This window comes from Scyliorhinus torazame, chromosome 7 (assembly GCF_047496885.1).
Source record: "Scyliorhinus torazame isolate Kashiwa2021f chromosome 7, sScyTor2.1, whole genome shotgun sequence".
In the NCBI taxonomy this organism is placed as follows: domain Eukaryota; kingdom Metazoa; phylum Chordata; class Chondrichthyes; order Carcharhiniformes; family Scyliorhinidae; genus Scyliorhinus; species Scyliorhinus torazame.
In genome coordinates, this window is record NC_092713.1 from 256,967,427 (window position 1) to 256,986,225 (window position 18,799).

The 18,799-nt window shown below is 41.4% G+C and overlaps 1 protein-coding gene across 2 annotated transcripts in view; it reads right to left on the reverse strand.

Annotated features, from left to right (window-relative positions):
- Positions 1-1,990: 1,990 nt before the first annotated feature.
- The window catches only part of LOC140426984 (testican-1-like), a 959,619-nt gene continuing 942,810 nt past the window's right edge, over positions 1,991-18,799 (reverse strand). The window contains exons 10-12 of one of the 2 annotated variants that reach the window (XM_072512338.1): positions 14,252-14,314; positions 9,131-9,268; positions 1,991-8,047 (exon numbers count right to left, since the gene is read on the reverse strand). In XM_072512338.1, coding sequence (XP_072368439.1) covers positions 7,866-8,047; positions 9,131-9,268; positions 14,252-14,314 — 383 coding nt within the window. In that variant the 3' untranslated portion in view covers positions 1,991-7,865. The remainder of the gene's footprint in view (positions 8,048-9,130; positions 9,269-14,251; positions 14,315-18,799) is intronic. The other variant, XM_072512339.1, reaches the window with a different exon arrangement.

Consider the following 18,799-nt stretch of genomic DNA (forward strand, 5'->3'; position numbering starts at 1 on the left):
GCAACAATTAAGAATGGGTGAAAAAACCGCGTACAAGACAAATTCCAGGAATGCGTGGGTTGTGTTCAGAGAAAAGGTTGGAGAAGCTAGTTTTGTATCCACTAGAGTTTAGAAGAGTAAAACGTGACTGCATCAAAACCTTTAAGATCCTGAGTGGTATTGACAGGGTGAATGTGGAGAGGATGCTTCCTATTGTCGGAGAATCAATTACTAGGGGGGGTCACCCTTTAAAAATAAGTTGTTTCTTATTTAAGACAGAGATGAGGGGAATTGTTTTCACTGAGGGACTTGAATCTCTGCAGCTCCCTCCCTCAAAAGGTAGTGGAAACAGAGGCTTTGAATACATTTAAAAAAATAAATGTAAAGTAGCCAATTATTTTTCTTTTCCAATTAAGGGGCAATTTAGCATGGCCAATACACCTAACCAGCATATCTTTGGATTGTGGGGGTGAAACCCACGCAGACATGTGGAGAATGTGCAAACTCCACACAGACAGTGACCCAGGGCCGGGATTTGAACCCGGGTCCTCAGCGCAGCCGTCCCAGTGCTAGCCACTGCGCCACATGCCACCCTCCTTTGAATACATTTAAGGGCAGAGCTAGATAGATTCTTGATTAACAAGAGGGTGAAGAGTTACCAGGAGTAGGCAGGAATGCAGGGTTGAATTTACAGGCAGATCAGCCATGATCTTATTGAGTGGCAGAGCAGGTTTGATGAACTGGCCTCCTCCTGCTCATAATTCATGGGCTGGATTCTCCGATCCTGCGGCTATGACCGCGCAGCCTGTGGATATGATCGGAGTTGGCTGGGTCCTTGGCTGTGCATGCGCAAGCCAGCGGCCTGTTGCTCCACAGAGCCAGGAACCTGGGTTTGATTCCCGGCTTGGGTCACCGTCTGCACATTCTCCCCGTGTCTGCGTGGGTTTCCTCCAGGGGCCCCGGTTGTCTCCAACAAGTCCCGAAAGACGTGCTTGTTAGGTGAATTGAACATTCTGAATTCTCCCTCAGTGTACCCGAACAGGTGCCGGAGTGTGGTGACTGGAGGATTTTCACAATAACTTCAGTGCAATGTTAATGTAAGCCTACTTTTGACACTAGTAAAGATCATTATTGTATTATTGATCCACAATTTGATCATATTAATGGTTATGTTTTTTAAAAAATGCACATACTGTTAGCAGCTGCAGGTCCAAAGAACTCTGAGCAGGGCAGGTCCGGCACCAGTCCAACCCATCGGAATCTCATTTTCTGGAATGGTCCTTCAGCAGGCTTTGAGCATGCATGGGATCCAACATTTCCTTTAGGTAGCTCCTGGATTTGTCAGTGTACACCACCTTTACAGCAATGCAGCCACAATGCATACCAGATTCTGCATGAAAATGTTTCCCTCTGCAAAATCTGTGCCTTAACAGTTCTTGGAGTTAGAATTTCTGTTTTAATGAAAAACGTGGGCAACTTCTCTTTGTTACCAGAAAGCCTGACAAAATGAGTGGGAAAGTAAGGCTTTTGAATGTAATTTTGGTAATGGGTATTAAATTTGAGTGAACGACAGATATTCTTCATTTGTCACAACACAGAATCTCCCCCCCTAATTATCATTTAGAAATGGCAGTATAAACGGAGGATAATCTTGCAGTAACAATAACTTTAAAAACGTCTTTCTTTTTAACTGTACATGCAAAATCTAAGCAGCAATATTTCTTCAAAGAAGAAAGCGGAATGAGGGAAAGTTTTGGCAATTTTTAACACTCCTTCACTGGGCATCCTTGTGTGATGAAATCTACAACACATTTTTGCAGCTTAAAAAAATTATTTTTCCCTGGGGAAGCGGGAGGAGGCGGGGGGGGGGGGGGGGGGTGTAGACCGCACACACTGGATAGGGGCATCCTCCTGCATGTCAAAATGTCAAAGCCTTATTCCATTCATTCTGAGCAAGAAAAAGGAGCAACTAAAGCACCTTCCACTGATAGGAATCAAAGTCAGAGAAAGATAATGGGCAGAATGTGATTTATTGGGACAAACAGCAAAACAATAAAAGACCTGTTAATTGACCAGATACACAGAAAGCCAGTCAAGGCACACACTTTGATTTTGTATAGAATACAGAATAGTTAGAAATATTCATCATAGTCTGTCTAACTTCTAGGATATGTAAGACAAATAACTTGAGAAAAACAAATTTTTGGGACAGGTATTGTAAGAGAATTCTAAATACAACTACAAAGCTTACAAGTGAGAATAAAGAATATGTGGGTTACAGAATATAGTTGTCTTTATAAATATAATTTACTGAAGAAAGTAACTATGGCTAGTCCTGTTGCTGCTGCTGCAGATTGAGTTAGACTATTGGCTATATTTCTCCTTTGTTAATATCTTGACTTTAAGCCATGTTCTTCGGCAATGTTTGTGGTATGGGCTATCTCACGTTCATTGTCACAACAGCCACCAGTGATCCTACATCTCGACCAGACAAGGTATGTTTATAGCATGCAATGGCTTTTCGTTCCCTTTCAAGATGGATTGCTCTTTTTTTGCAAGGCACTGCACTGATCAAGTCAGTTTGATCGCCCATATGAAAACCAGTCACTGGATATAAACGTAAATCGTATTTTCACCAGGTTGTCCTAAAATTATTTAGATGATAAATAAGTGATCTAGTGGTCACGAGATTCTTTCTCTGCATATTTTTCTGAGAAAACTGGTTTGCACAGAAACTCATGACAATGCAATTGCAACATCAAAGCATAGACACCCACCAGAAATGAACATCAAAAGGAAAAGGGTGAGGACAACTTAGATATGATGCGATTTTTCTTGTCGAACATAGCCTAGACAGACTGGATTAAAATTACTAGTGGAGGTTTCCTCTAGTAAATTGATATGCCTACAAGATACAACCTACACTATACAACTAACAACCAACCAGTCCCCAGAGACAACTTCAGCTTTATAACCTGAATAAATACTTAACAACAACATTACAGAGAAATAGCCAAACCTTAAAGTAAAGACTTTGTTAGCTTCAAAATGTAAATGATCAGAAAAGTAATATCATAATGAAAAGCAAACTGCAAGAAAATACTCAGTTAACTTGAAACAACTTTCTCCATTTAAAGATGTGAAAACTATTTAAATGTTAATTACTCTGCTGATAATGTATGTATTAATTTTCATCATCATCTGAAACTGGTGCACTAATGCATGGTAAAGAATGCTTTAGTTGCTTTTAACCAGCCTGTTCAAAAAAATCAATGCGAGGTTGATTTCAACATATAATTTACTCTTAGGTTGAAATAATAAATTAATCAATTATGTATGTATTTAAAAATTTAAATCTGCATTTACCTTTTCAACCCATAGGGCACTGCTCAATTTGTTCCAGTTATTGTTTCACACTTAAGACCCAGAATAAGAATTCTATAAAGAAATGTTTGACACAAATTCGTAGGACAATTTATAACCACACATTAGGAAACATTACATAACATGCCTTTGGGTTTTTTGTTTAATGAGCACTTTTATTGCCTTTCCTACCACAATCTGTACTACAATCTTTAAAACAATATACAAAATAACTCTGGCATATTCTGACAACGTTATAGCAAGGGAAGGCAATATGCAATTTTTCTTTCAAACTCAAACCCCTTAACATTTGATGCAGTACACACACACACTAGGAATTTGAAAAGTACTAGAGTGGAGCTTTCTTAAGATCACATCCAAGGTCAATCCTGCATAACATTAAAATGCTTAATGTATAAAATATTTCCATGCACATTAATATAAATATCATGGCTAAAGACGCACCATCTGCATGAAAAAAATGACTGTTCCAAAGTACAGGAACTGATCATAAAAATCAATATCAACTGCATCATTTTTATATCACTTGTTTATCATTCATCCTAACAAAGCCAACACATGATTCCGATGACTTCTCATCACTCAACAAATCCAATTCATCAACCACCTTTCATGAGGGCAGGACTAATTCAAAGTTAATTCTACAAGAGCAAATTTTATTTAATGTTACCAGCTTAAGCCTATTCAAGGCAACTCTTCTTTCATGTCAAATTTCATATCAATATATCTCATTCTATAATAGAGTGTGATTCAAAACACTGTTGGGGAAGCATCATTGTAAAAAAAGAAAGACCCAATGTCTGCTAATTCCACTTGCACTTTAGTACAGTAGAATGAAATGTACGCCCATGAACATCTGAGAAGACGGATCCTTTCTGAGGCCAGCTAATTTAAATAAAGCTCAGTGAGAAGTCTTACAAGGTTAAAGTCCAACAGGTATGTTTGGAATTACAAGCTTTCGAAGCGTAGCTCCTTCATCAGGTGAGTCCCTAGTCCACCGCCGGCATCGCCACATCTTAAATAAAGCTGGAAGGTAGAAACTTCCAGCAGTGGGTGGGATACATTAATGAAGCTAGGACAATTTAGGGTGGACAATTTAGGCCTGGCAAGGGTGCAGACTTTCTTTTTAAAGCCTTTTGTGGAGCTAAATAGATAAGCAGCTTGTTAGAAGGAGTTGTGGAACAATAGAATGGGGGAAAATGAACTGTTTTTTTCTGTGGCTGATGTAGAAATGCTTCTGGCACAAGTTTAAGAGTGAGGGGATACCATTGTTGGAAAAACAGAGAAGAGACCATCACATGCAGAAATAACACAGGCAATGTGGGATGAGGTGTCTGTGAAAAGGACCTCCATAATTTCAAGAAACTGCATGCGATGTCAGATAAAGTTTACCGACTAGGTCAATAAAGATAAGTGTTTTCCGATGAATAACAGGCAGAAAACTGAATCACAGAGAAGCACTTGACATTCCCTGGAACATTATTCAAGCATTGGGCTTAAGATGGATGCTCTTTCGAAGGGCCGGTGCAGACTTGATGGGCTGAACAGCCTCCTTCTGCTCTGTAAATTCTATGATTAAAATAAACTCACTTAAAATTATGATTGCCGTTCAGGGTATCATTTGGCACTTTGGACCTTATCCCAGTGGAAAAATCACTTATGCCTGAAAAGTATTTCATATCCTATAATATATTCCAGTTCTCTTAACTCTCACAACACAGATAGGTCCTTGCTCCCTGATGCACATCATTGTTATCATGCATTTTGAGAATCCAGGCTGCAGGACCTGGAGACCGCAGGAACCAATCAACACAGTATTTGTCTGACAGGAGAAGTCAATGCACAAGAACACTAGGCTGCAGGAAGGGAATGTCCCACCATCTGATATTTGACACCATATAAAGAGGAGGAAATTGCCATAATTGGCTTCTGAACTAGCTTGAAAACTGGAAGGTGGGTGGAAATGTGGGGTTCTCTGCCTTCAATGCAATCATGAGAATCTTTTGTTCTTGAATATATTCTTCAATCTGTTCGCCAGTGACAACTTTCCTCATAAAAGATGAATAAAGTAGCTCTTTCTGACAGAAAGTTGCACAGCCAAATGAAAGTTAACAGTGTAGTAACAGTCCTTCAGAGACTGCCAGCCAAGAAACTGTAGAGAGCATCGCTGAAGATTAAGACATTATAATCTACTCCATTGCTGGTGACAGTGGCAATCACTCGTTCACCTCATCATTCACCATTTCTCTTGCATACAACACCCCAAGGTCTCACACTCAAAGGGGTATAGATGACCTGGATGAAGAAGTAAACCTTGGTTAGACCCAGAGCGCATGAATGCCAGAGGAAGTAGATGTGAAGGTGGAACTTGATACAGCTGACTGGAGGCATAAATTGTGTTAGAGTCTGGCTGGACAGAAAACAGTTGATAACCTAAGGAGATATGTCATGAAGAGTCATGAATGTTTGAAGGTTTTCCATGACCCTCTCACAAGATCTGCGGCAAATGGCTGTGATGGAGTGGAGCCCACTGCCCTGCAGTCCAGCAACACCCAGGTATGGATTCCTCTATTGCAGGGCAGGCTACAGCGTGTAAACGAAAACATGAATGCATTTCATAAGGAATTCCATGCAAGTCAGTGTCAGTCAACTCAACGTAGAGGTGTCGAATGAAAGACTGCAGGTTTTGAGGAAATGCCGTTGTCAATCAGAGTCCATCTATATCAGAAGGCATTGCAAATGGCTGCAAGGGTATTCAGCTGACTCGCTCCCATTGACGATTTAGAGGTCTACAGGGACCATGCAAGGCTGTACAGGTGGGATCGCTATCACTTAAATATGAGGGGCCTGCATGTACTTGCAGAGCCGATACATAGGGCAGTGGGAAAAGATTTAAACTAATTTGGAGGGGGTGAAAGGAAAGTTGACATTGTACGTCAAATAAATGAGTTATCCAATTAAGAGTTTAATCGTTCTGAAATAGAATGCTTTCCAAGGGTAATGCTGAATGTAGGGAAGGCTCCTTGAGTGTAAATGTAAAAAAGACTTGTAATGTCTGCAATGTCTGCCAAAGTATGGCCAAAACTCTTCACCAGTAACTTGAATGGACAGTGTCCATTTTTCCAATTGCTTCCATCTTAATTGGAGGCGCCTCGCAAATTGTACCTTTTAAATAGTGGCACACATCAGGAACAAATAGGAAGGCAAAATTCCTGTAATGTAGCACAGGTAATGTCATATTACCCCAATTGCGTGATTTGCGTGTGGCTGCCACTGTGAGGTGGACACTTCTTGCAGCCCACCATGAAACTGAACAAAATATTTGCCAAGTGCTTCTCCAGGTGTTCCTGGCTCAGCAAAGGTGAAATTCTGACTAACTCTCCCACAATCCAGGAATTATCTTTATTAACTTGCTCAAAGGGCATTGTTACCATTTTTTTTGGCATTGTTAGCAATGGCACATTTCAGTTGAATCACAGAGTAGTGCCAAACCACGTTTCTGTGCACGTGCAAAGACAATCTATACACACTGCAACTTTTTCAAAGCAGCTCTGCTACCTTTATAAAAGTGTGGAGTAATTTATGAATGTTACCTCAGCCACAAAGTGGAATAGCATGGAAGCAGATTGGTTGCCCCAAACTGTGACGTCCGATTATTATTCAGGTCATGCAGTGTGATATAAAATGACAATTCCTTGAATTACCAGCGATACTTGGTGCTGCAATGTTCCAACTACTGCGATAAAGTTCAATACTAAATGATGGCATTCACAAATGCAAGACAGATATACATAAATATATTAAATGTAAATAGGATGTATACAATACCTATCACAAGTGAAGTATTTTAGTATAGTGATGTTAAGGTAAGTTAATTTCTCTTGAGATCTTTTCTCTCTCTGCCTAAGAATTGATGATGTGGAGATGCCGGCGTTGGACTGGGGTGAGCACAGTACGAAGTCTTACAACACCAGGTTAAAGTCCAACAGGTTTGTTTCGATGTCACTAGCTTTCGGAGCGCAGCTGAGGAAGGAGCTGCGCTCCGAAAGCTAGTGACATCGAAACAAACCTGTTGGACTTTAACCTGGTGTTGTAAGACTTCGTACTAAGAATTGATGATAAGAAAGCTCCATAGTTTGTATTTCAACTCTTTTTGAAAAAAGCAGTGAATGTTAAGGGTTAGTTAAGCTGTGTGGATTCAGAATGAGACAAGTTAATTTGGACCGCTCATATCCAAGGGTCTAGTTATAAATCTGAATAACCTCTTTCCTGAACTTTCTTATTGTTCAAAAACACATTTTGAAATGTATTTCGCTACTGAGCATGCTCAACAGGTGAACTAAATGGTCCCAGTGAGATCAACATTTTATTATCTACAAATTATTTTTGTTTATTTGACCTCAAATGCAACATTTCCTCAGTACCACAGACAAACTGAGATAAGAATGAACTTGAGCAGTGTGCAAATATGACAGTTCCAGGCAGCGATGCAGGAAATGCAACTACCAAACATAGCCAATATCATCATCTTTGTCATCTTCGCTATCTTCATCGTCTTCATTGCCCCCGCCCTCGTTTACTTTCTCTTCCTCTTCATTTTGTATTTCTCTCTCATCATCCTGGTCTTCAGGCAAAGCATGGAACCCACCACTGCCAAAATCACCAGAAGTCTCCTGATCTTCTTCTGAAATTAAAAAGGTTTGATCTTCGAAAGATTGCATTTCAATCAGAAAAATACATTTGCCCACAATAGTTAATTGTTATATTATATTTTGGAGGAGATGTTGTGTAATACTAAAGGTGATAGAGGTCTGTATTGAGAACTTAAACTTACAAAGAGCTGGACTAAAATTGAACGGGCTTATTGAACATCTGGCAGTGGAAACTAAATGCCAGTGGACTCCCATCTGTATTAGAAAGATCAAAATTCGGACCTTAAAGGTTAGAAGCATTTTTTGATGTGCATAATATGAAAGAATATACTTGGCTAAATCAAATAAAAAAATAACTATATTGTAAACCATAGGTAATTCATTGCTTGCAAAATGTCTCTTGTTTCAATTTGTTTCTTTCTATACCACTGTTGTTTCAGTCTTGAAGTTGGTGGTGTTAGTGGAGAAATGCTATATAGGATTAATTATATTATTTTGTCTGTTTTACAGGACTGACTTTAATTGAGTTAATAGCTTTTGAAAAATGGGAGATAAATATTACATGGCATGGTAAGTTTTTATCCTTTAATATCAGCAACACCAAATTTTTGCACTTAGGATTCATAAATGAATCATTAAATAACGGCAACAGAGCCTTAAGATCTATTTCAGGAGCTGGCTGCAAGCATCATCATGACCTTTAGCTCTTGGAGCTAGGATGTGATGTGTTTTTTGGTATTTTATAAAGGTAGAGGTCCACTCAGGTTCGCAGCATGGGATTTTATTGCCATCTTTCTCTTCATTATTAATCACGTCATAGCCTATAATTCAGTATCATCACACTCTTCAAATATCATCACACTCTTCAAAGATGGGTGTGACTAAACTGACTCATTGAACTCAGTAAGCAATGTCATCCATTTCTATTAAATGGAAATCCTGACCTTCAAGGAGGATTCATAAATTCTACCATAGTCATCAAAAGATTTATGCCGCAGATTGTTTCCTTGCCCCTATCTAATCAAGAATTTTAAGAATACTTTGTTCCTCTCTTCTATGCCATCCCAGAAAAAAACCCAGTTGAATAGTGAACAGTGTCCTTTAGCCGTTCTTACCACAGATTAGAGCCCCTTCTATCCGCGAGCCAGCTATTTCATTTCCATATTTGTCAACACACCAGCACTGCCCTGTGCTACTGTGACACTGGGTTGGTTTGTAATATCCATCCTCATTGCATCTTGGTATAAAAATACCTACATGAAGCCGAAAATAAAGGGAAAAGTTGTGATAAAATGTTCAGCGCAAAGTTTATGGCGGAATCTTCCCAATATTGCACAGAATGTTTGGCTCAGGCGAGAAAACCAGTGTGAAGCTCGCAGGCTGTGCAGCCGCCTTGCCTTTCCGCACTGAACAACACTCACGCATTTTAAAAGGGGAAGGGAGAAGCAGACAGTCATTTGGAGCAGCGGGGCCTCAAGATGCCAGCAAGGCCAGGAATCTCAGGAGCCCCGATTTCTGACTTAAATGAACTAAACCCCACCTCTCCTCCTCTGCCAACTCCCACGGACATCGCCCCCCCCACCCCACTCCCTGGCCACAATGCCAACATCGGGGCATCCTGCCCCCCCAAGGGCATCAAACTTTTCCCCTCTACCCCCACCACTTCCTCATACGCATCAGGGCTCTCCCCTCTCTCCCCCACCACATGTTACGGGAATTCCCCAATGGGGCTCCCCAGAGGGCCTATCCCTGACAGTACCAACCTGACACTGCCAGGTGGGCACGACCAGGGTGTCATGCGACGGCATTGGCCGGCCATATCCCATACCACCTGGACGCTATAATTATCTCTGTGCCACCGACATGGTCATCATGACTAGTTTTCGTTTCTGTAAAACAATAATGGTTTGTGCTGGCGTGATGTCATGCCAACTGATTGGGAGGATAAGGCATGGTAAGACGTTATGGTGTTACGACCAGTAAGTAGATGTTAATTTATTAAAATGTATGGAAACCAGATTCACACCCTCCTGGGCATGAACCTGATCATGTCACTGGCGGGGGTGGTGGTGGGGGGGGGGGGGAGAAATCTCAAACTGAGATCTCACCGGCGCAAATCCCGTTTTTAGCAGCTCGTGAGATTTAGAGGGCAGTACGGGATTTGTGCCCGTGATCAATGGGGCTGCTAAATCATGGCCAGTGTATCGGTTTAACTAATGCCTTCAGCACATAACAATTTGCATTCAGTGCCTTTCTTAAACAAAACATTCCCCTGTGCTACTTCGCAGAGATAGGCAAAATACAGAGCAAGAGAAGTTAGGGGAAGTAATCAAAGGCACAATCATGGAACTTAGAAGTCTTTCAAATTCCATAGAGAAGGAGCATAGTGATTGAAGGTTCTGCCACTAAAGATGGAGTGGGGAGCCTGGGGGTGGGAGTGGGGTATGGGTGGCCATACATAAGTAGATCAGAGTTTGCAGAGAAGAGGTGTGAGCTGGGAGCTGCAGAAGATCATAAGAATAGGACTGAGTGTGATCATGCAGGGCTTCAAACAGCAGGATGAGGAATTAAGATCAACAGTGTGGGCAGTGGAGGCATGGGCAGGTGTGATAAGTGTGCAGAACGTTGTGTGCAGTTAGGTGTGGAGTGCAGCATTCTAGATAGACAAGCAAAATACTGTGAATGCTGGAGATTGGAAATAAAAACTGAAAATGCCGGAAATCTGCAGCCTGTCGGAGAGGATCTGTGGAGAGAACTACAGAGCTAACACTTCATGTTGATGCCCTATTATTTGAGTTTAAATTGCAGGTCGTTGACCTGAAACGTAGGGAGGGGTTTTCCACTTTCGATTTTGGCGGCGGGAGTGGAAAATCCTGAAAGGAGCCCAAAATCAGATTTAAGCCAGTGGGATTTCCTGATAATCATCCTCCCCCTTCCTCCTGTTACATAATCCATTCCCGCCGACATGAATCACGACAGATCTCCCACGGTGTGCACCAAGCAAGCAGAGGAGTTCAGGTGAGTGCGTCACTGGAGCGGGGTGTTGCTGTTCAGGGTGGTTCTATATTTTATTTCTGGTATTGAGATGCCCTTCGAAAAGGGTGCCGCAATCTTTAAAAGGTTAAGTTGCTGGCAGGGCAGCCTCAGTTAGGACCCACACTGCCAGTTTTATATCATGCCACCCGTCCACTCAACTTTTTCCAACTATTTCCCTGACAATACGGTGGAGAAAGTCACTGTTGGGGCTGGCAGCTTTATTAACCGTCTTTCCTGACCGCTGTGCCAAAAAATGAGAAAATTCCACCCGTTTTCTCTCCCCCCACAGATGCTGTCTGACCTGAGTATTTCCTACAATTTCTGTTTTTATTTTGACGTTCGAGATGAGTTTGGGGTTTGTAAAGGTCAAATGGAGGAGCTTGGCGAGGAGAGTATTGAAGAATGTGTAGGTAGGAGTTTGAGTGTTTCTAAGATACAGGCAAGCGATAGTTCAGGCAGGAAGTAAGCTTTCTTGGTTAGGGTAGGCTGCCAAAGATAAGCATGTTTCAGGGTTGAGCAGGTCACTGAGGTTGCACACCTGTTGGTTCAGTCTGAACAAACTGTCGATGAAGGAGATATAATCAGTTTCTGAGTTTTGGGATGCACTCAGTCTCACAAATGTTGATCAGAAGAAAGATTTGGCTCTTCTCAGGCACCATAAAGGCAGTCAGACAGCACGGCAACAGGCTCCAATCGAAGGTCAAAGCAGAAAGGTGGAGTTGGGTGTCATCAGCATATACACTGAAGCCAATACCATATTTAAAGATGATATCAAGGACGGGTTGCAGATAGATAAGGAATAGGAGAGGTAGACAATGAAACTTCAGGAATAGGAGAGCAAGAGGATATGGGACACACCTGAGGTGTGGACATAGGATAAGAGGTTTGGATGAGATGGATTGACTATATTAGTAGAGGTAATCTGGAATACAAGGAGGGATGTGCCATGGAGACGTTCAGTTGAGGAGAGATATTAGAAAATCACAGTGAACAATGGGAGGGGGATGGGAAATGATGAACTATATGGAGGGCCACAGAAAAGCAATGGAAGATGAGGACCAATAAAATGCTACGGTTGTTGGTAACTTTGACCAGATTGTTCTTGGTACCGTAATTGAAATGAACAATCAGACTGGGAAGCTGGAGGCGATAAGAGATTAACTGGAATGAATCTTGGGGAATGCAGAGTCTTGGAGAATAAAGGGAGGCTTGACTGAGTGGGATTTGAGAGGACACAGTTTTTAGTACAGAAATATTAAAGCAAGAAAATATCTGAGGAAATAGATGTTGGTGAGTATTGAGCTAAGGAATTGTAATTGAGTAGAGGAGCTTGGTCAGAATATCACTGGACCAATTAGTCTCTTATATAGTTAAGCCACCTTTCTACTGCTTCGAGGTGATTTATTTATTAACACCAAGTGCCTTTATTCACAGTTTGCCCCCTCAATTTATTTCCCAATGATGTTGGCTCATTATGGGCTGCGGATCCGATGATGCTAAGTTGCTATTATTTATGTGTAAGCCTTTGCGGGAAATGTCGGAAAGCTTTTCAACCTGATGGGATATCACAGTCAAACACAATCGTGTCCCCACTTTACCTGTGCACACTTCCAGGGCTCAGGGTACCACAATCAGAATTGGGAAACCTAATTAATTGTACCCTCCCTAAACCTGCGGTGTTACAGAAATTAGTAATGACACTTGCACCATCAAATTGTGATCAGCTAACGAGATACAGATTGAGACCACAGTCTGGATTCTTGTTGGATAAGCCACTGAGTAAACCCAACTGCCACAACACCAGAGGGTGAAAACTCAATTTTTTTGATCAGAAAATTGTGAAATGAATTTTTAGTCAATTTTCGACAAACTCAGATTGAACACAAAAGAAAATGTTGCCAATGTGTGCAAAATGCAACTCTGTATTTCATGGTAAATGTAATTTTATGTCTGCAATGAGAAGCTCTTTTGCAGATGTATAATTAACATGCCTGTATAAATATCTTCATAGTCACCTTCTGTGGTTGGAGCTACAATGAGTTTCTTTTGCAAAAATTATACACTTTTGTGGAGAAACACATTTAATCCATACATTGCACATGCACAGATCTCTTGTGGTAAAGTGAAGATGTTCTCACTAGTCTAACAGTCTACTTTAAATTCAGTTTTTAAATTAAGGAAGAATAGAATCTTTCATCTTCTGAATCCCAATACAACTCTGAATAAGTGTACAGTATTTTTTTTAAAGAGGAACAGATGCTCGGTATCGTGAATAGTCCCCTGATAAGTGCAGCAGGCAAAAATCCGATTTTTATATGGAGAAGCCCCTGATATGTTTCTTCAATATTTGCTGTAGATGCAGAGTGAGAAAAAGAGTTATCCACTACTTTGAGTTACATAATATTGTTTCATTTCAGTGATATGTTAAGATTTATATTTGACACATTGCGGAGGATATATTTGGATTTATTTATTTATATATACGGGTGTAGGCAGGAGTTTAAAGTATATACATATTACACAATAATTTTATTGTATATTTCTAATTACGTAGCAAAAATCATGCTTGCCGCTAATTACTTTTGTTTAGTGTTTATTGAATCCTGAGTCCATATCCTCTTGCCCATGGTCCTTGCCATCTTTGTATCCCATGTTTTTGTCCATCTTACAGTTGATCCTTCTGCTTGAACATCAAACCCAGTCCACTGCCTACCCTGTCAGTCCATTTGACATTGTCTCCTTACCAGCTCTCACACCAGTTTGTGTGAGAGCAAAGAGGGAAGGATAGAGGGAAATTCATGGCATTCTCAACCCTTTGCGATCTCCAGTGCAGCTGCGGAATTTTAAAATGTTCACATTTTCACATTTGGAACAGAGGCAGAACTGCTTCACGAGAGTGATGTGAAGTCGGAGAAAGGTTCAGCAATGTGAACAAGACAATCATGAAAAATGTGTTTCAATAACTGGGTTGTTCCAGTGTTGGTGTTTTTGTGTCCATTTCATTCCACACAGCAAAAGTAAGGCTGAATAATAATAAAGTTTGAAATTAATAGTGGGAGCTCTTCCCTTTTGAAAACATTTTCAGCTTATCTCACCCTAAAGTATCAGATTTATTCATTTTTTTAATAGATCTTCAAATCACACATCATTGAATACGAATTAATCATAACACATAGTCTTCATCGCATTACAATGCTTACCTAAAAGATGTTTTCCCCTGCTTTGCCTTTGAATCTTATTCATTTCAGCTTGGCAGGGAAGACCTGAAATAGAATTTGATAGATAGGAATTCCCAATGGGCCAGGAATGATATCTTCAATGAGCAACCTATCTATAAACATTACTGCATTTCATTTTACACTTAAGATTCAAAAAGCTGCACATTTTCGCACTAAGCAGAGAACAACATTCAATTAAAATGCTTCAAGAAACAAATTACATTTTTTGACAAATTTTAATACTTGCAGAAAGGTCAATGGATGTGTTATGGTGGCAGATGTTACCTTTCCTGAAAATTTGCATAAAGTCATGAATCACTGGGAGTAAAGTTATCTTCTTGTACAGTTTGAATCCAAGCATTTTAAATCACCTGTCAGTGTCCATTATAAAGTTCTGATTGCACAAACCACTCTCTAATGACGGCTAGTTGAACTTTCATTGTTATGATAGTTCAAAGTAGGATTAGGTGGTGCTTGATAACTCATTAATCAAAAATAAACCTGTCAAACAAAAATGGAAATAATCAAGGCCAATATATATGCCCTTGACTGTCTTTAAGAGAATGCTCATTATGACTACAGTTCAGTGTAGACACATTGACAACTTTGACCATAATCAGAGGCTTTAAAATTGTGAATTGAACATCCAGGGGTATAATATTAATAATCTTTATTGTCACAAGTAGGCTTACATCAACACTGCAATGAAGTTATTGTGAAAAGCCCCCACTCGCCACATTCTGGCGCCTGTTTGGGTACACAGAGGGAGAATTTAGAATATCCAATTCACCTAACAGCACATCTTTCGGGACTTGTGGGTGGAAACCGGGGACCCGGAGGAAACCCACGCAGACACAGGGAGAACGTGCAGACTCCACACAGACAATGACCCAAGCCGGGAATCGAACCTGGGACTCTGGAGCTTTGAAGCAACAGTGCTACCCACTGTGCTACCATGCAGCCTTCATATGGTGGAAGGAAAGTTCCAGGAGGTTTCTCAAGCATGATTTCTCTTTTATAAATCTATGCTCACTCTGTCTGATTCTACCATTACGTTCCAAGTGCTCTGCTATAAAATCTTTAATAATGGTTTCTAGAATTTTCCAAAAACAGGACGGAAGATTATCTGAATGGCTATAAATTGAGGGAGGGGAATTTACCATGAGACCTGGGTGCCCTCGTACACCAGTCCATAAGACCATAAGGTATAGAAGCAGAATTAGGCCACTCGGCCCATCGAGTCTGCTCCGCCATTCAATCATGGCTGATATTTTCTCATCCCCATTCTCCTGCCTTCTCCCTGTAACCCCTGATCCCCTTATTAATTAAAGACACTCAGTAATTTGGCCTCCACAGTCTTTTGCGGCAATGAGTTCCACAGATTCACCGCCCTCTGGCTGAAGAAATTCCTCCTCATCTCTGTTTTAAAGGATCGTCCCTTTAGTCTGAGATGGTGTCCTCTGATTCCAGTCGCTGAAGATAAGCATGCAGGTGCAGTAGGCGGTAAAGGTGGCAAACGGTATTTTGGCCTTAATAATAAGAGTATTAGAGTACAGGAGCAGTGATGTTTTGCTGCAATTAACAGGACCTTAGTAAGGTCACAGCTGGAACAGGGTGTGCAGTTTGGCTCTCCTTATCAGAGGAAGGACGGTATTGCTATAGAGGGTGTGCAGAGAAGGTCTACCAGACTGATTCCTGGGATGGTGGGACTGACATCTGAAGAGAGATTGAGTCAGTTAGGATTATATTCACTGGAGTTCAGAAGACCATAAGACCATAAGACATAGGAGCGGAAGTAAGGCCATTCGGCCCATTGAGTCCACTGCACCATTCAATCATGGCTGATTTCAACTCCATTTACCCGCTCTCTCTCCATAGCCCTTAATTCCTCGAGAAATCAAGAATTTATCAACTTCTGTCTTAAAGACACTCAACGTCCCGGCCTCCGCCGCACTCTGTGGCAATGAATTCCACAGAGCCACCACTCTCTGGCTGAAGAAATTTCTCCTCATCTCTGTTCTAAAGTGACTCCCTTTTATTCTAAGGCTGTGCCCTCGGGTCCTAGTCTCCCCTGCTAATGGAAACAACTTCCCTACGTCCACCCTATCTAAGCCATTCATTATCTTGTAAGTTTCTATTAGATATCCCCTCAACCTCCTAAACTCCAATGAATATAATCCCAGGATCCTCAGACGTTCATCGTATGTTAGGCCTCCCATTCCTGGGATCATCCGTGTGAATCTCCGCTGGACCCGCTCCAGTGCCAGTATGTCCTTCCTGAGGTGTGGGGCCCAAAATTGCTCACAGTATTCTAAATGGGGCCTAAGTAATGCTTTATAAAGCTTCAGAAGTCCATCCCTGCTTTTATATTCCAAGCCTCTTGAGATAAATGACAACATTGCATTTGCTTTCTTAATTACGGACTCAACCTGCAAGTTTACCTTTAGAGAATCCTGGACTAGGACTCCCAAGTCCCTTTGCACTTCAGCATTATGAATTTTGTCACCGTTTAGAAAATAGTCCATGCCTCTATTCTTTTTTCCAAAGTGCAAGACCTCGCACTTGCCCACGTTGAATTTCATCAGCCATTTCTTGGACCACTCTCCTAAACTGTCTAAATCTTTCTGCAGCCTCCCCACCTCCTCCATACTACCTGCCGCTCCACCTATCTTTGTATAAAGAGAATGAGAGGAGATCCCATAGAAACCTATATATAACATTCCAACAGGACTAGTCAGGGGTCATATCTAAGAATGCAGCGTAAACATTTTAGGAAAGAGATGAGGAGAAATGTCTTCACCCAGAGAGTGGTGAGCCTGTGGAATTTGCTACTACAGAAAGTAGTTGAGACCAAATAATTTTATATTTTCAAGAAGGAGTTTGATGTAGCCCTTGGGACTAAGGGATCAAAGGATGTGAGAGGAAAGCGGGAACAGGTTACTGAGTTAGATGATCAGCCATGATCATATTGAATGGCGGAGCAGACTCAAAGGGCCAATTAGTCTCCTTCTGCTCCAATTTTCTATGTTTCTATGTGTAGCTAATTCCTTCACCAGCTAGATAAAAGGGTAGGATTTTCCAGCCACGTCACTGGCGGGCATTGTTGCGGGTGGGATGGGAAAGTTTGGAGAGCCGTTAAAAATCGACATTCCTCCGAACATTTGTAACAGACAATGTGGATTTTGCACTATTTGTCCAAGATTTGGAGCCCTCCAAACTTGATGTAATTTTTCAAAATATAGTACAACTATATAATTTCTGTTCAAAAAATGTGTATGCTTCGTAGTATTTTAGGATAAATATTAGCAAAACTATTTTAGGACAAAGCCACTTTAAACATCAATTTCCTCCCACTATTGACATACAGTGGCAGCAGTGTACACCATCTACAAGATGAACCGTGCTGCTGACTTGCCTTGGTCTGCTTTAAAAGCCAGCTATTTAGCCCTGTGCAAAACCATCCCCTCGTCTAGCCAATTCACCCACTCTATTTAATCGTTCCCTAAAATTTGACACATAATCCAATAATGTAATTTTCGATTTCTCACTCACCAATTTTTCCTTAATCAATTTAAGTGGTCCTCTTACCTCATGGCCAAAAATTAGTTCTAAAGGGCAGCACGGTAGCATTGTGGATAGCACAATTGCTTCACAGCTCCAGAGTCTCAGGTTCGATTCCGGCTTGTGTCACTGTCTGTGCGGAGTCTGCACATCCTCCCCGTGTGTGCGTGGGTTTCCTCCGGGTGCTCCGGTTTCCTCCCACAGTCCAAAGATGTGCAGGTTAGGTGGATTGGCCATGATAAATTGCCCTTAGTGTCCAAAATTGCCCTTAGTGTTGGGTGGGGTTACTGGGTTATGGGGATAGGGTGGAGGTGTTGACCTTGGGTAGGGTGCTCTTTCCAAGAGCTGGTGCAGACTCGATGGGCCGAATGGCCTCCTTCTGCACTGTAAATTCTATGAAATTCTATGAAAAAGGACTAAATTTGTCACACAGAATTTACAGTGCAGAAGGAGGCCATTCGAGTCTGTACTCACTCTTGGAAAGAACACCCTCCCCAAGCCCACACCTCCACCCTGTCCCCATAACCCAGTAACCCCACCCACCACTAAGGGCAATTTTGGACACTAAGGGCAATTTAGCATGGCCAATCCACCTAACCTGCACATCGTTTGGACTGTGGGAGGAAACCGGAGCACCCGGAGCAAACCCACGCACACACGGGGCGAACGTGCAGACTCTGCACAGACAGTGACCCAAGCTGGGAAGCGTACCTGGGATTCTGGAGCTGTGAAGCAATTGTGCTATCCACAATGCTACCGTGCTGCCCTTGCCCTTTGGTTGACTCATTAGGTGCATCCCTAATTGCAAACAGTATGAGTGGAATTCCTTCATCCTAATCCTCTGGATAATCTTGACAATACGCCCTCAGCATTGTCTTTAATGTCTGATGCCACCTTTCTAACGCTCCCTGCTATTCTGGATGGTACGCAGTTGATTTAAATTGTTTTATTCCTAAGCTATTCATAACT